The sequence below is a fragment of the Pezoporus occidentalis genome, unplaced genomic scaffold (genome assembly GCF_034315485.1).
Source record: "Pezoporus occidentalis ecotype Australia unplaced genomic scaffold, CSIRO_AGI_Poc_V1 ctg15, whole genome shotgun sequence".
Taxonomy (NCBI): domain Eukaryota; kingdom Metazoa; phylum Chordata; class Aves; order Psittaciformes; family Psittacidae; genus Pezoporus; species Pezoporus occidentalis.
This window is the reverse complement of record NW_026913316.1, coordinates 9,375,783-9,390,640: the sequence shown is the minus strand read 5'-3', so window position 1 is coordinate 9,390,640 and position 14,858 is coordinate 9,375,783. Positions and strand designations below refer to the sequence as shown.

Genomic DNA, 14,858 nt, shown 5'->3' with positions numbered 1-14,858 from the left:
CATTTGTGTCACTTCAATCTTAGCAGCTTTATCCACTTGTTGGTTGTTCTGGTGTTCCTCAGTGGCCTGGTTCTTGAGTACATGAGCATCTATGTGGCATACCTACATCACCAGGCTCTGCATCTTGCCACAGTGCAGCAGCTGAGATGGGTTTACCTCTGTGTTGCCAGTTCCTCTGCTTCCATTACTGCAACCACCCTCACAGGGCATTTGCCACCATGCATGTGTCAGTATAGAGATAAAGTACTGGCCACTTTTCTTGTTCAGCAATGTCCAAGGCCAGCTGGATGGCTTTCACCTCAGCAAACTGACTCAATTCACCCTTTCCTGCAGTAGTTTCTGCAATTTGTCATCAGGGACTCCATGCAGCTGTCTTTTTATCTCTGACACTTCCAAAGCACCGGAGGGACCCACTGGACTAGATACTTGCCCATACTGTTCCATACAGCCTGCCACTCATGACTGTCCAGGCTTGGTGAAAATCTCTTGGTGGTCCTCCTCTATTTTCTTCTAATCATAGACAAGACTTGAGCCGGACCCTGCTTAGCTTCCACAATCAGACAAGATCGGGCGTTCTCAGGGTGGTGTATCTGTAGGCAACACATAGAGAGCATATGCAGCAAACAGCTGTCTCCCAGCAAAATGAGCAGTGTGCTTTCAAGGGCATTGAAAGGATATTCAGGATCTTTAAATCTTCCAGTATCTACTCCCACTGTAAATAGTCTGGTGGGGGAGCAGAGTGTGTGAGGGAATATCTCCTTCATAGGTTGACCACCCAAGGATGGGAAATAAAGATGTGTAAATGCTATACACTTCTACTATATACCTCCCAAAGTATAGAGGTGGTGACCACACTGGGAACACGAGCCAGATCAGTTTCCTGATCAGAGTCTATTGTATTACAAGTCATTACCATAGTACAGTGAAACAAGAACCTTAGCCCAAGGCCCCCAGGCGATAAACACTAAAGCAGCAAATACCAGCTGCAAGTAAGGTACCACATGCTGAAACTGTGAGATCAAGAGCAACAGCTTTGAGAGCTAAGAAATCAGCATTGTGAGGAGTGACTATTAATCTGAAACAATGAATGGTTATCACAAATACAAACAGACACACTCTGGTCAGATCTGTCATTACCTCAAGCCTTCATGCCCCATGTTGGGTGCCACAAAGAACTGTCATGGTTTAAGCCCAGCCAGCAACTCAGAACCACGCAGCCACTCACTCAGTCTCCCCCCTTCCTCCTCCTGCTACCGGAGGGATGGGGAGGAGAATCAGAAGAATGTAACCCCCATGGGCCAAGATAAGAGCACACCAGTAACTAAGGTATAACACAAACCACTGCTGCTGCCATCAACAATAATGATGATAAGGGAAATAACAAGGGAAGAGAATACAACCACTCGCCACCCACCAACCAATACCCAGCCCAACTAGAGCAGTGATCTAGCTCTTCTGGGTAACTGCCCCAGTTTCTATAATGGGCATGACATGCTCTGGCATGGAATACCTCTTTGGCTAATTTGGGTCAGGTGTCCTGCCTCTGCTTCCTCCCAGCTTCCCCTCCTCCCTGGCAGAGCATGAGACTCAGAAAGTCCTTGGTCAGACTAAACATTACTGAGCAACAACTAAAATCATCGGTGTTATCAGTGCTGTTCCCAGGCTGAAAGTCAAAACCACAGCACTGCAACAGCTACTAAGAAGGAGAAAAATTGACTGCTACTGCTGAACCCAAGACAACTGGAAATAGCATAAATACACGTATTATAGGTATAACTAAATAGTAGTGCTTTCTTTACCAGATATAGAAAGCTGGTAATGTAGAAATAGAGGGAGTCACATGAACATACAAAATCAAAGAGAGGAATGTTGCAAAATAGTCCATATCTAAACTGTAAAATGAGAGAAGTGCCAGTATCTTTGAGCAAATATTTTTATCATTACTTTCAATTCTTTCATGGCTTCTAGTTTTTGCAATGGAGCTCCCAGCAGGAATTTTTTTTGTGATACAGAAAGAATAAATAACAGGTGTCTGACAATGCAATGCAGGATGTGGCACATATTGGCACAACAATTGTGCTGTTCTGAAGCATAATGATTGACCAAAACCCCACAACTGTGTTTGCTTTCTTTTTTTCTGAATGGAAAGAGATTCCTAAGCTCTGGCCTATTTCCATAAAAATCTTTACGATCTTACAACAGTAAGATGCATCTATTCTATTGCTTAGCAATTGATGTACTGCAGATGTCTGCTTAGTTAATAATCACATCTAATCAACAGAAATCAAATTTTCATTTCTGTTTTAATATAGGTAAGTTTCAGAGGCCTTTGAATATCTAGGCTGGCACCTGTTTTACCCTTTCAAGTGCTTTTCTATTTTGATACTGATAAGGTTGTTGAGGGTTGTGCAGTCTTCTTGATAGGCCCAGTGCCAATATCTCTGCTCTGGTGTTTAGTTGTCATTGTTTTATTTGCTTAGCTCGCCATTGCCAGTAATGGAGCAGGGCAGGTCAATTCACCCTCACAGATCCTTTCTGTAATCTCTCCTTGGCAGCTGTGTGGGACCACAATTTTTTCAGACAGTGCACATTTTTAATATTTTTCTTGCATTTTGTTCCAAAACCACTGTTAGCCTCTGCTTTATCTCTTCTTCCTCCTTCTCCCCCAGTTTTTCTGGCTGTTAAAGTATTGCTTCCCTCAGATACTGATCCACAGGTCACTTTGAAAATACTCCTGGTGTAAGGTGTCTTTCAAATCACAAGTGGACATTCTAAATTTCATTATTGGCAATCAGTGATGTTTCTTCCCTAAAGCTCAGAAGCAATAGGCTTTGCTATTAATTATTACTAGGCAAGATGCAGAAATTCCTGAGAAGGATTCTGTGGCCTATGTTGTATAGAGATACCTGAACATGAGTGTCCTTTTTTGGGCTATTCATCCTTGTAGTAGTCCACCACTTCTCACTTATCACCTAGTTTATAATTATTTGCTGCCTTTATCTCTCTTCTTTCATCCCAGCTGAACATATTACCAATATATATACACAATACTCTTGCATTATTCTTTTGTGTGGATCTTTACTAAATATTTTTGCAAGCTTATGTCCTTCACCTGACAGTATCACTTGCAGTGTTTAAATTGTTTGATAGCTATAGAAAAATGAAAGAGAAGATAAGTAAGAAAAATCACCGCAGAAGTGAGACCTATTATAAAATTCTATTGAGGTTTATTTTATTAAACACAAAGCATTTGAAGTCTGACATTTTTAACCTTTGGGCCTTTTTACAATGCATACTTAATTGTGGCACCAATAGCTTTTTACATACATTATGAAAAATTATGCATCCAGAAAAAAAAAAAGTAATCCCTTATTTTCTTCTCTGTGTGCATGTAAAGTATTTTTGCCCAAGAGCGCCTCTTTTATGCTCAATGCTGTCCACTGATTTTTCAATGCAAACATCATCAGACCTTTCTGAGAAAGACCCAAGGAACACCATGTCCCTGGGAAGTCTCATTCTCATGGTCAGAGTTTCATTTTAAACTTTAACCATGAGATCTTGGGCTGTTGCTCCTGGGTTCAGCCTGTGCACTTTTGACTTTATCATTTGTCAGCATTATTCTGCATTCCCCTTTGTGGTGAAGCAAGCTGAACACCTTAAAACCTCTTGTGCATTGCAGTGCACATAAAGCCTAAGTAAGTGTCCCTTCTACCCCCTTGAAATTCTCTTGGGCACCACTTCCTGCATACATTTCATCCTTGAAGCTGCACTTTCTCCTTCTGAACTGAGGGAATGGCTGCCGTAGCTCATCAAATCCACCATTTTCATTACCATTTGGTGTTTCCTTTAAAAGATATTAGTAGGGGTGCACCTTTTCTCCCACTTTGTACAGTGCTCTTGTTATAGGTCAGTTATTTTTGATTTCGGGAAGGAGCACATGCAAGGAGATTTGTTGGTGATCATTCTCTTTGCTCCAGGTAAGGAAGGTTTCTCTTGCCTTCTAACTCAACTGTAGTAGATGTAATCACTTTGGAGTTGGGGGACAAGCGCAACGTCTTCGCTTGCCTCCTCAGCTATTCCCGATATTGTCAGAAGGACCTTGTGACATTAGCTCATAAGACATAACTGTTACCCATTACTTTAAAAATCTAAAAACCACAAGTAGCCCATGCAAGGGAGAATATAACTTTCTACATGCAAGCAACTGTTCATGTGAACCTCTATAGCTTTGAAGAATATATATTTGCTTCACAGGACACTACAAGACTGGAAGATGAATCCCTGAAGGAAGAGTTCCCACTTTGCTAGTTAGATTTGTTGAATACAAAATAACACTCAAAATAGATTTAAAGTCTGTACTGTGTCTGCGTGATTGTTTACTGTGCTCATTTATTCCATTCTTTAGGTTTGAAGATGGCACAGTCTCTTTTCTTGATATCATTGCTCTGAAACATGGATTTGATGTTCTGGAAAAACTCACAGGTCAGTTAACACAACTTAATACTGAGGAGTGAAGTTCTAGATTTATACTCAGGGCACAAGACTGATCATATTTTCTATGGCTGTAGCTTTATTTTCCTTTCTAGATTTACTTTCCATGTTCAACAGTGTGAAGATTAGACCTTGGTGTAATTGTTTTACTCAGGTCTTATGTATTGGATTATTCCAGCTTAGTTTGGAAGAAAAAAAAAAATTATACAGACTTTTCTCCACAAATGTACACACAAGACTTGAGTATATTGAACACATCTATTCTGCCTTACCCTCACAAAGACGCAATAGCAAAGTAACAGTAGAAAGTAGCTGAGTGGCTTCCACTGTTTGAGTATCTTTGAAGCCATTAACATGGAGCAGTTTGTTTACGTTTCAAAACATTTAGCCCTTCAATTTACATTGGTATTTAATATACCAGTGCCTGGCATGACCGATGTGACAAGAGATTCAGTGCTTTGTAACTGCCATTTTCTCTTGCCATCCTTTTCTCCCTTTTAAGGTTTACAGGTTATTTAATTTCTGTCAAAGGTCCTCTGTTCTTTTTGAACAGAGATTATTGGCAATTATGTGTATGCAACACAGCTGTTGCATGTTGTAGAAACACTTCATAATCCAGAAGGACTGCAGATTTGGTTTAAGCCACTTTATGCATATGTCTCCCACTGTTAGTTTTCAGTGGCAAAATGCTCTGTCAGAGGTGAACCACTCCCGAATCTCACTTTGCCGTAGGTCCTGGAGTACTTGTTTGCACTCCCCCAACACAAATAATGATTCTTATTCTAGGTTGGAAACGGCCTGGAGTGGAAACAAACAAAATAAACTATTATTGTTATTAATTGTATCTTTCTGTGTAATAAAAGCACTGCTGAAGTTCTTTTGGGATACACTGTAGTGGGGTTCTACCAGTATAATTATTGAAGGTGGGGAGGGAGACCGCTAATGGAGGGTGAATCAGAAATTCAGTGTTAGGCAGTTTTGTGAAGAAGAGAGATCTGTTTCTGAATCTGATATCATCTGACTAAATTCCTGACCTGTCTCAACTTTCAGTAAACAACAATACATATTTCATGACAGAGTTACATCATGATATGTTTGTGTATTTAAGCCATTTTCAGGGGTCTTGCATCTATGTGATTTTTAAACTTAATCTTAGTGGTATGTATTTTTCTTAGTAAATTTTCATCAGTTTTACAAAAGGTAAATTTGCAATAATATTACAGGGATTACTTTAATTATAGTGGCTGTTCAGGAAGCATTCATTCACTTCACAAGAAAATATGATATGTATTGGAAAAAAGTTTAAAATGCAGACTAGGTCTCCTAAAGATGATGAATTGAAAGTTGTTTTTAAATTCACTGGATACTTGGTTAGTTGCTAGAGAGTAAAGGTTGCATTAGCTTTCATAAAGGTGATTGTATCATATAACAGCCAAAGCATCCCAAAGTGTGGGATGCTAAATGGTGAGGCTAACTTTGATTTTTAACTTGGTCTTTGGGACTTCTGGCTTCTGTTTTGCCCTATAATAATTTTTACCATCCTCCGGTACATTAAGGACTAGTTGCAGCCAGTGATGAGATGTGGGGCAGCCTGTATTTAGTGGTATTGCACAGATTCTCATGCGTGCTGTGTTTAAACTCTTAGGGTTATACAAGTCATCCAGTTTAGGGACAGAAAAGAATTTCCTCCTCAGTCAGATTGGCAGGGATTACTGGGATTTCTTCTCCTGTGTGGAGTTTGTGATTTCATTCTGCCATTGTCTGGGCATGTCACCTAAACTTGGATCGTGGGTGTGATGTTTGTGAATTTTACTGCTTTCATCCTTGGTGCTGCTTTCATTCATAATTTTAATGGATTTGTGTTTTTCTTTTAAAAATCATAAGATTAAAGGTGACATTAATAGATGTGTTCTGGCTTGTGATATATAGGTGTGTTGGAAGTAAATGCTCCATTTTGTCTGACATTTATGATATTCTTCATTTGGGGGGAAATTCTTCCCTTGATTTAAAAGAGATAATGAATCATTGATGAAAATTTTACTTTCTTAATGCCAGCTGTTTGCCACAAGATGAGCATTAGCATAAAAGAAAGCTGGGCAATGTATACTAATATCCTCACCTAACTGCTCATAATTAGCACCTTCTCTAAATGTACTTGCAGGAGAGTTATGGGTTGTTGTTTTGGGTTTTATTCCTCAGGAAAAGGTTTGATGAGTTAACTAGGGAGAAGATAGATGCTGCATCCACACTCTTAACAGGAAAATATGGATGCACTAAAGAGAAGGCATTGTAAATTCTGGCATCAGAAAGAAGAGGTTGATTTCTAAATGCAAAGGCAGTATGTAAGAGCTTAAAATCCAAAATTATTCTGATGCCCAGATAATGACATTATTGGTATGTCAAAACCCAAAAATCTCACCTCTCCTTTCACGGATAGTGAGGTGACTGATTCTGTTTCTAAATTTCTGTCTCAAGATGAACTTGGCTTAGAGAGTAAACTAGAAAGAAAGTTATTTGTTTGCTGCTAGCAGCTCTTGCTGCGAGCATGTTACGTCAGTCCAGGTTTTCGTCTTTCTTTTGTGACTTGACTAATGTGAACTAGGCATCATTTGTACCCTTGAAAGCAGAGAAGAACAGCAAGAACATGATTTGAGAAGCTTTGAAAATATGAGTTGCCAGAAGAAATCTGGCAAGGCTATCTTTGCAGAGTTTAATCTGAATATAAGGTTATTTTCTGGAAATAAAAACTCTTTATAAGTTTGGGGTTTTTTTTTAGTATGCATTTGCTAACGTTGATGTGGTTTGTATTCCCAAACTGCCTAATCTGTGAAGAGGCCTTGAAAAGGACCAAAAATATTAGTCATTCCTCAGACCTGTGGAGATAACACAGAAAAAGTAGTACTGCAGATAAATGTTTTGGAAGTTTTTGCATAATACAGCTAGAGAGAAAAATATGCTTCTTGGGATCTAAAAGAAGGGGGAAATGCCTTTATTAAAACCTGAGCTGATGAAGAAAAAGTGCAGCACTGTTGACAAGAAAATATACTCATGGCAAGAGATAATTGTTCTGTGTTGAAACAAAATAACAAGACTTTTACAGTGAAGGCATTTGATGGCATCCAGTGTTATTACAGGGGAGAAATTTGTAGCAAACTCCTTTCATGCTTGGGAGATTTCTGGAAAGAGCAGCCTGGGGCAGCTAATAACTGGGGAATCCCCACAGGTGCTGTTGCATATAGCTTGCCAAGGCAAGAAATGGCAGGGAGCGTCAGTGACCAACACTGACAGGCTTTTCACTCATCCAGTGATAACTGAGCTCTTGAGGTCTCTGCAGCTATTGAGAACTTCTGCATTGGCAGGGCTGTGTACATTGCAGATCCCAAATATTAGAGACTGCAAGGAGAAACCTGAGACAATTTTGCTTTGAGGTGCCTTATGTGTTTCCACATGAAAAGATGATGGAGTCACTGATCTAATTTTTCTCAACAAGGAAGGCTTAACCTCACCCTGTTGGCAGCAGGAGAGTATCTTTTATGCCAGTTAGTGTGGCCTGTGCATGCCTTTCCCCTTCCATCCTTCTTAAATAGCAAGAACAGCATTTGCATGGGGAATCTGACATCTGCTGAACATGTTAGTTTTCTCAGCTATATTGTGTTGTGGGTCACAGTGTTGACTTTACTAAAGCCAGCGGAAATGCTGAAGAGCCATTGAATTTAAAAGAACAATTGTTCTGGATCCTAAAAAGTGGCAAGCTGCACTCCTACACTTCTCATTCCCAAATACAGACTTTAAGACAGGAATAGGGTCATTAGCTTCACATTCTTGTCTGTTTTCTGTCTCTGCTAATCCTTTTTTTTCCCAGTGCGGATTGGTAACATAAGGATGTGGATGTCCCCATTGAGCTGGGCTTAGATATAAATCAAACTCTGTTGTTAATAAGCTGGTAAGAGTACAGTTTTCCCACGTTGTTTGTTGTTCAGGTTCTTTGAGGTAGTGGGTGGTGATCTAACAAATATGAAAAAATCCTGGCCAGCTCTCTCCCTATTACAGAAATCAGGAGAGGTATACAGTAGCACTCAACCAGGAAAGCAAGATGGAAGAACATTTAGTAAACTTCAGTGATTAATCTATTTCTATATCTACTCTATTTATTTAGTTCAAAATAAATCATTATGTTCCTAACCAAGGAGATTGTCTTTTTTTTACAGTAGTACAGCAGATGACTAAGCAATCAGCATATGGTTTTTTATTACATTGTATATGAATGCTAATTATCCCTGACTTGAACTGTGAATCCTCATTCCTATTCAGATCATCCACTGAACAAGGTTTTACTAATGTGAACAGTCTGAATTTGTTACGATTCTGTGTACCTTACTGAACATGGGATAATATAAGAAATATATCATTTCTGCCTTACATCAGACTGTTTCCAAAAACTAAGCCCTGACCGACAGGTGAATCAGAACCTCTACAGAGTAATTACTTGCACTTGCTTGCTTTAATGTTTGCAACAAGAAATTGCGTTTCACTGCAAGGACTGTGTATGCACTCTTATGAATGCTTCCACAAAAAGAAAGCTAATGTAATGTTCAGGGAGCTAGATGAGGACTTGGGAGACTTGAGTTTCTTTCCTCAGCCACAAAATTTACTTTACTTTTAGTAAATTGCATAGATACTAATCTTCAGGAGAGCAGGGAGTTAGATGACTAAATGTATTTCCAGACCTACATTTTACCTCTGGGTGGGATTTACCTTATGTTGCTGTCAGCACCTACACCTAAGTGACCATTCAGATTCCCACTGCAGTCAGTGGAACAGACAGTACTTCACCAGCTTGATCCCTGTGACATTTTCTGGAAATTCAGGACAGGAGGAATTACAGTCGGCAATACCAGTTCTTCTCATTGTCCATTAAAGGAGCTTAAATGATTAGCTTAGTGTGGTATAGGACTTTTAAATAACTTTCCTGCTAATGATCCCTTTGGGAATAGAAAGCTGAACTGTCAGATTAGTTGAGGTGGAAATGATGTTTTAGGTTTTTTACCTTTCCTTAGATCTGTGATTTGTATTGGGCAGGGCAGGTTCTACATTTCTTGTGGTTGAAATAAACCAGTAAAGCAGAACAGGGAATGCAGTGGAAGAACCCTGAGGAGCACAAGGGTTCAGCATCAGGTTTTATATTTGTGAAACCCTTACCTGGCCATTACTCTGTGAGTAATTTCTGATGCTTGAAGTCCAGGTTTATTCAGGTGGATGTTGCTTTTCCTGAAGGAAAGGGTCACAGTCTCACTACAGAAAAAGATATCTTGCAAAGGCAAAAAAAAATTCTGTCTAAAGGATGAGCATGTCTCTGTTATGGTAAAACAGTCAAAAAGATGTCTTATATAAACAGCGTGTATGTACAGCTGACTTCATGAGTCTGTGATCATTTTCATTTTCAGGTGGCTGGTTAAAGAGGATTGTAAAGAAAGCTCAGTGGGTTCTTTTGCATTAAAAGAAGGTTGTTGGAACTGTGGTTAATTTCTTAGGATAGACATGCTCAACTGAATCCACATTTGCTAATGGCTGTAGATGAAATTAAAACAATTAAGGAATAAGTATTATAAAATGAGCAAGTAAGTGAGGCAGTCTTGCCCAACTGTCTGGAAGTACAACCAAACACATACAATGTATTTAGAAGGCAAGTCTGAATTAATGGATGAGGCTTACCTTTTTTACTGTAGATACAGAATTTATTCCCAGTTCTGCCTGAGATAGCATTGTTAAATTTGTCACTTTCAATAAATAGTCTACATCAAGACGAAATGGGAGTAAAACCAAGTCTTCAATAAAGGCTATAGGAATATTAACAGCAGTCAAGAGCAATGGAACTCAGATCCCCTGGTTCCTACACACTGATCCATCATTGCCAGCGCATGGCCAAAGGATATCTTGGAGAAGAAACATTATCTGAATGCAGTACCTTTCTCTCTAGATAATTTTCTGTATCAAATATAGTTAGGATCTGAAGAATTGCCATTTTCAGTGCAAGGTTGTCATAACTGCTAAGTGACAGATACAAAGTCCTATGGGACTGTGGTTTTCAAAGGAGAAGCAAGGGCTTCTACTCTTGGTTGCTGACCTTTCAAAGACTTTTATACCAAAATTCATTGATTTAGCTTAGGGTCCTTGTTATATTTTGAATACCCTTTTAAAATGGGGAAAAAAAAATCTGGTTCAGTTGTATTCTTAAGACCTGTATAAAAAGTACTCAAGAATTGTCTCTGTATAGACCCAGCTAAAAAACAGAACTGAAAGGGACTTGGAAAATATATATAAACTAATTCCATTAGGTTCTAAACAATATAATATATTGCTAATTAATTTTGCCACATCTTGATATGCTAACAAAGAAATAAAATGTTACTGTGTGGATATTAATTTCCTTGGATGATGCATGAACAGTTTTCTTACCAACATGCACCTGGAAAATGAACCTTGATAGGGCAGTGAAATAAATTTAGTTATATGCAAGAAAATTAGGGAGCAGCATTATGGCTTTTGTGGAAGAAGGTCTGGCTGGCATTGTCGGTGCGCAGACATCCCTCTGCAGATCCCAGGGTACCATTCTAGTGCATGCTGGTTACCGTGGCAAAAATTGCCTTATTTCATTTCCAACATTTTTAATTTTGTAGCTAACTGGATCCAGCTGTTTCAGCCCTTCATGCAACACAGAGATTTTATGCTAAATCCAAAAAGGCTAAATTAAAGCAAAAGGAAATTTGCATATTGTGTAAAACTCTACTTGTTCAGCAGATCCAGATTATACAGTGCTAATCATAAGCACTAGATAGAGTAAATCCTCTTGAAGTCACCCTGGGGTTAAGTCAAATGCTTTACACTCTTTGACACATACCCATGAAATATGTAATCAAGTCTGTTTGACGTCCTCTCCTAATTACGTGTGTGTATTTTAAGCAGATGCTTTTCCAGCTGATCTGTGTCTTTTGAGTTTTTTTTTCATTATTAATCAGAAAATCACGCTGTATGTTAATGGCAAGTACCAATTATGAGAATCTAATATTAGTTTCTTTGCTTAGAAGCTGGGCTTTTGCAAATAAGACCATTGCCAAATAACATATAGATGTAAAGAAAATATAAGAACCTTGGAATTTTATCCATCAGGGGCATAATTATTCTACTATGCACTGCAGTATTTCAGCCTAAACTGAAAATTTATTCTTCCACATACTGATTTTTTTTGTTTGAGGAGAAATATTAAGTAAAGAAATTTTTCTGTTGGATGTAGGAATAGATTTCTTGCTTTCACATAGAGGAGAATTTAAATGATAAAAATATTTTTCCCCCAGGATTCTACATTCATAACTTCTGTCAAGAATATTAATACATAAGCTTAAACTTTTGTGAATTCTTACTTAGTGAGATAATATCAGGAGACAATATTTAATTAACTTGGGAGTCACTGATTTTAAAGTAAACCCCATTTTTATTGTGACTATCTAAGAATAGTCTTCAAAAATTACTAATGACCTAGTTGGTTTTAACCCTACTCTTCAGTTGAAGGATGCAAACTGTCACCTGCGTTTTTGCTGATGTTTTAAACCGAGTATGTTCCTTTCAGTGTGTTTAGCAGAGACATCTACTGGCAAAATGTTAACTAGCATTCTCTTCCTTGGGTCCTACAATGCCATTCTTTACACCTCTGAGGGGAGACCTGCTAACGTAGAAGTGACTACTTTTAGGCTTTTAGATGTCCTGGAGCATCAAATCTATTATTTGGGAAGAAACATTATGTAGCGTATCAACAGACACAAAATTAGTGAAAGGAAAATGCATTTTTCCTATTGTCTCGCTAAGGTTACTTCCTGTTGATCTACTGCACTACTTTTGGTGGAGATCTGCATATCAGAAAAGGAGAGAATAAAAGAGTTTATGATCCACTGTATTTGAACAGGACTAATTTCAAATCATGGCTGGACTTTATGTCTCAAAGGTCTTTTCCAACCTAGTTGATCCTATGATTCTATGTATTAATCATAGTCTCCACTAACTTTGATTTAGTCAATATAGAACGGAAAGAAATATAGGATATATTCAGAAGAGCTTTTCTGCCTACAATGGCTGGTTTCACATCTAATGCTTGCTCTATACTTCCAGTTTGTTTTTAGATAAACATCTGCTGCAGCTGTCACCTTTGCTGAATCTTTAATGGCTCACAATAGAGCTGTTGTAGACACGGTTTCAACACTTGTACACTAGCTACTCTAGTTGTGGTTTAAACACTTAGAGTTGGTGAGTGGTGGAATGAGCAAATGGCTGGCGCTTGCACAGATGGAAGTGCCAGGAAGGCCTCCTTCTGCTGAAGCCCTGGAGGAGCCCTGGCAGTCCACCCAACAGCCCTGCCTCTTCTTTTCTGGTCCAGCCTTGCTGCCCTCCCTGGAGGCATCCACGTACCTTGGGGTGGGCATAGCCTTGTGAGGGTGGAAAATCAGAACTGAAAGAATACAGATGATTACAGGTCATTAAATATTTAAACAAAAGGTCATTAAATATTTAAAAATGGGGCTTGGCATTTTCAGGTAACCTGTGGATTCAAGACACTAGGAAGCATCTCATCCACCTAGTTGGAACGGGCATATTTTCTCACAATTGTTACTGGTAATATATTTTTAAAAGCATCTGGCTTCTTATGTTTGTTTTTCAGGGGCAGTTCAATCATTTTAAATGAGCCCCTCTTATAAGAGTCCTGTTTAAAGCAGTGAAATTTTTCAGATCAACTTTATTTAACTGAAATATCACTATTCTCTGAGGTTACTGTTCACCGAATCAATTTTGATCACTTCATATGCTGCATTCCTAAAGGTATGAATTTTGTATCATTCTGGGTTTATATGCATTTTCAATGGCCATTTCAGGTCTGTTATGCTTTCAGGTCCATGTGTGCACCTTAGCCAAACTCCGGGTCTAAGATCCACACATATTCTTGCTCATATCACACTCTCTACTCCCCCATTTTCATCCACATACTGATTTCCATGAAAAAAAGACTTCACTGGGCAAAGGATCTCCACTTATGAGCTGCTGTAATCACAAATGTTGCAGTTCCATGGCATCTGGAAAAATATTTTTATAAGTTTTTCCTTTGCTCCTCCTTTCTTTTCCTCTTCTTTCTCTTTCTTTTTTTCTTCTTATCCATTTATTTTAAAGAGCTTACAAGTATTTTGTTAAAGCATCTTACAAACTGTGCTTAACTGTACTGAATTTAAAACAAAGTTTTGAAATGGGTTGGTTTATCCTGGTTGTTGCTTATTTTCTCTTAGCACAAGTGTGTTGTCTCGAGGTGATGCTAAAATTTCCATTTAATTTCTGTTCCGACCAAGAATTACTACTTTTTGTATTTTATTCACATTATCAACTGAAATCCCAGGACACTAAAATTTCTGCCTAGTTTCTCCTTTGAAGAATAAACTTTCAAATCAGCTCAGACTTTGGTTACCTTCCTACTGAGCACTTCATAAGTTTTTAAGGCAGTCATAAAAATCAATTTATTTTGTAAGTATTAGGCTAGTGTCAATGACACTCTCATAAGTATCAACAAAAAATGGTGCTGAGCAAGAAAAATTCTGCCGTAAGATAGTATTTCAATGAAAGACACGTTTAGCTTTATAAATTGAGGGTACAGCAATGTAATATAAACTTCTCAGGTTATCCAGTCCATGAAAGAAAATTTATACTCCCTTAAAACATAAGGATTGAATGAGCAGATTTCTAATTTTAATGTATTTTATCATTAGTAGTGCAAATCACAGGGATTTAGAGAGATAAGGTCGCCAACACAAATTTTCTTATTTTAGCTATGTGAATTTTTTAGAGTAGAATGATGTTGGCATAAAGTCTGCAAGTTGTATGTACTTATTTCACTGGGCAAACTTGGTTGAACTGCCGTCACAAGAGCTGGTGTAAACCCTCTGTGTTAGAAGGATTTTGATACCATAACCATACAGACAAAACCTTTAAGAAATAAAAATTTGTTTTCTTCTGAGTGTCTACCAGCACAATTCTATATTTCAGGTAATTCCAAGTCTGTGTAAAATAAAGTGAAAATGCTGCATTTCTGATATGGCATCATTTTACACCCCTTTTCTGATGACCTAAACAATTACAGCACTGTGCAAGGCAACCAATATTAATGATACTGTGAGAAGTCCTCACCTGATAAAAGCTGTCATTGTTTATTGATGTTAGTAGAGATATGAGAGTTGAGACAATATCTGCCCCAAATATTTAGTCAAGATCATAGAGACACTGTTTGAAAAGCTGCCATTTATAGGTGGATTTGAGAAACATTTTTAAAGTACTGACCT

General features: G+C 38.3%; 1 protein-coding gene across 5 annotated transcripts in view; it reads left to right on the top strand.

Moving 5' to 3' along the window:
- Positions 1–14,858, top strand: part of MOCOS (molybdenum cofactor sulfurase) — a 229,537-nt gene that overhangs the window by 132,867 nt on the left and 81,812 nt on the right. For all 5 annotated transcript variants that reach the window (XM_062610979.1, XM_062610982.1, XM_062610978.1 and 2 more), the window contains exon 5: positions 4,406–4,482. In XM_062610979.1, coding sequence (XP_062466963.1) covers positions 4,406–4,482 — 77 coding nt within the window. The remainder of the gene's footprint in view (positions 1–4,405; positions 4,483–14,858) is intronic.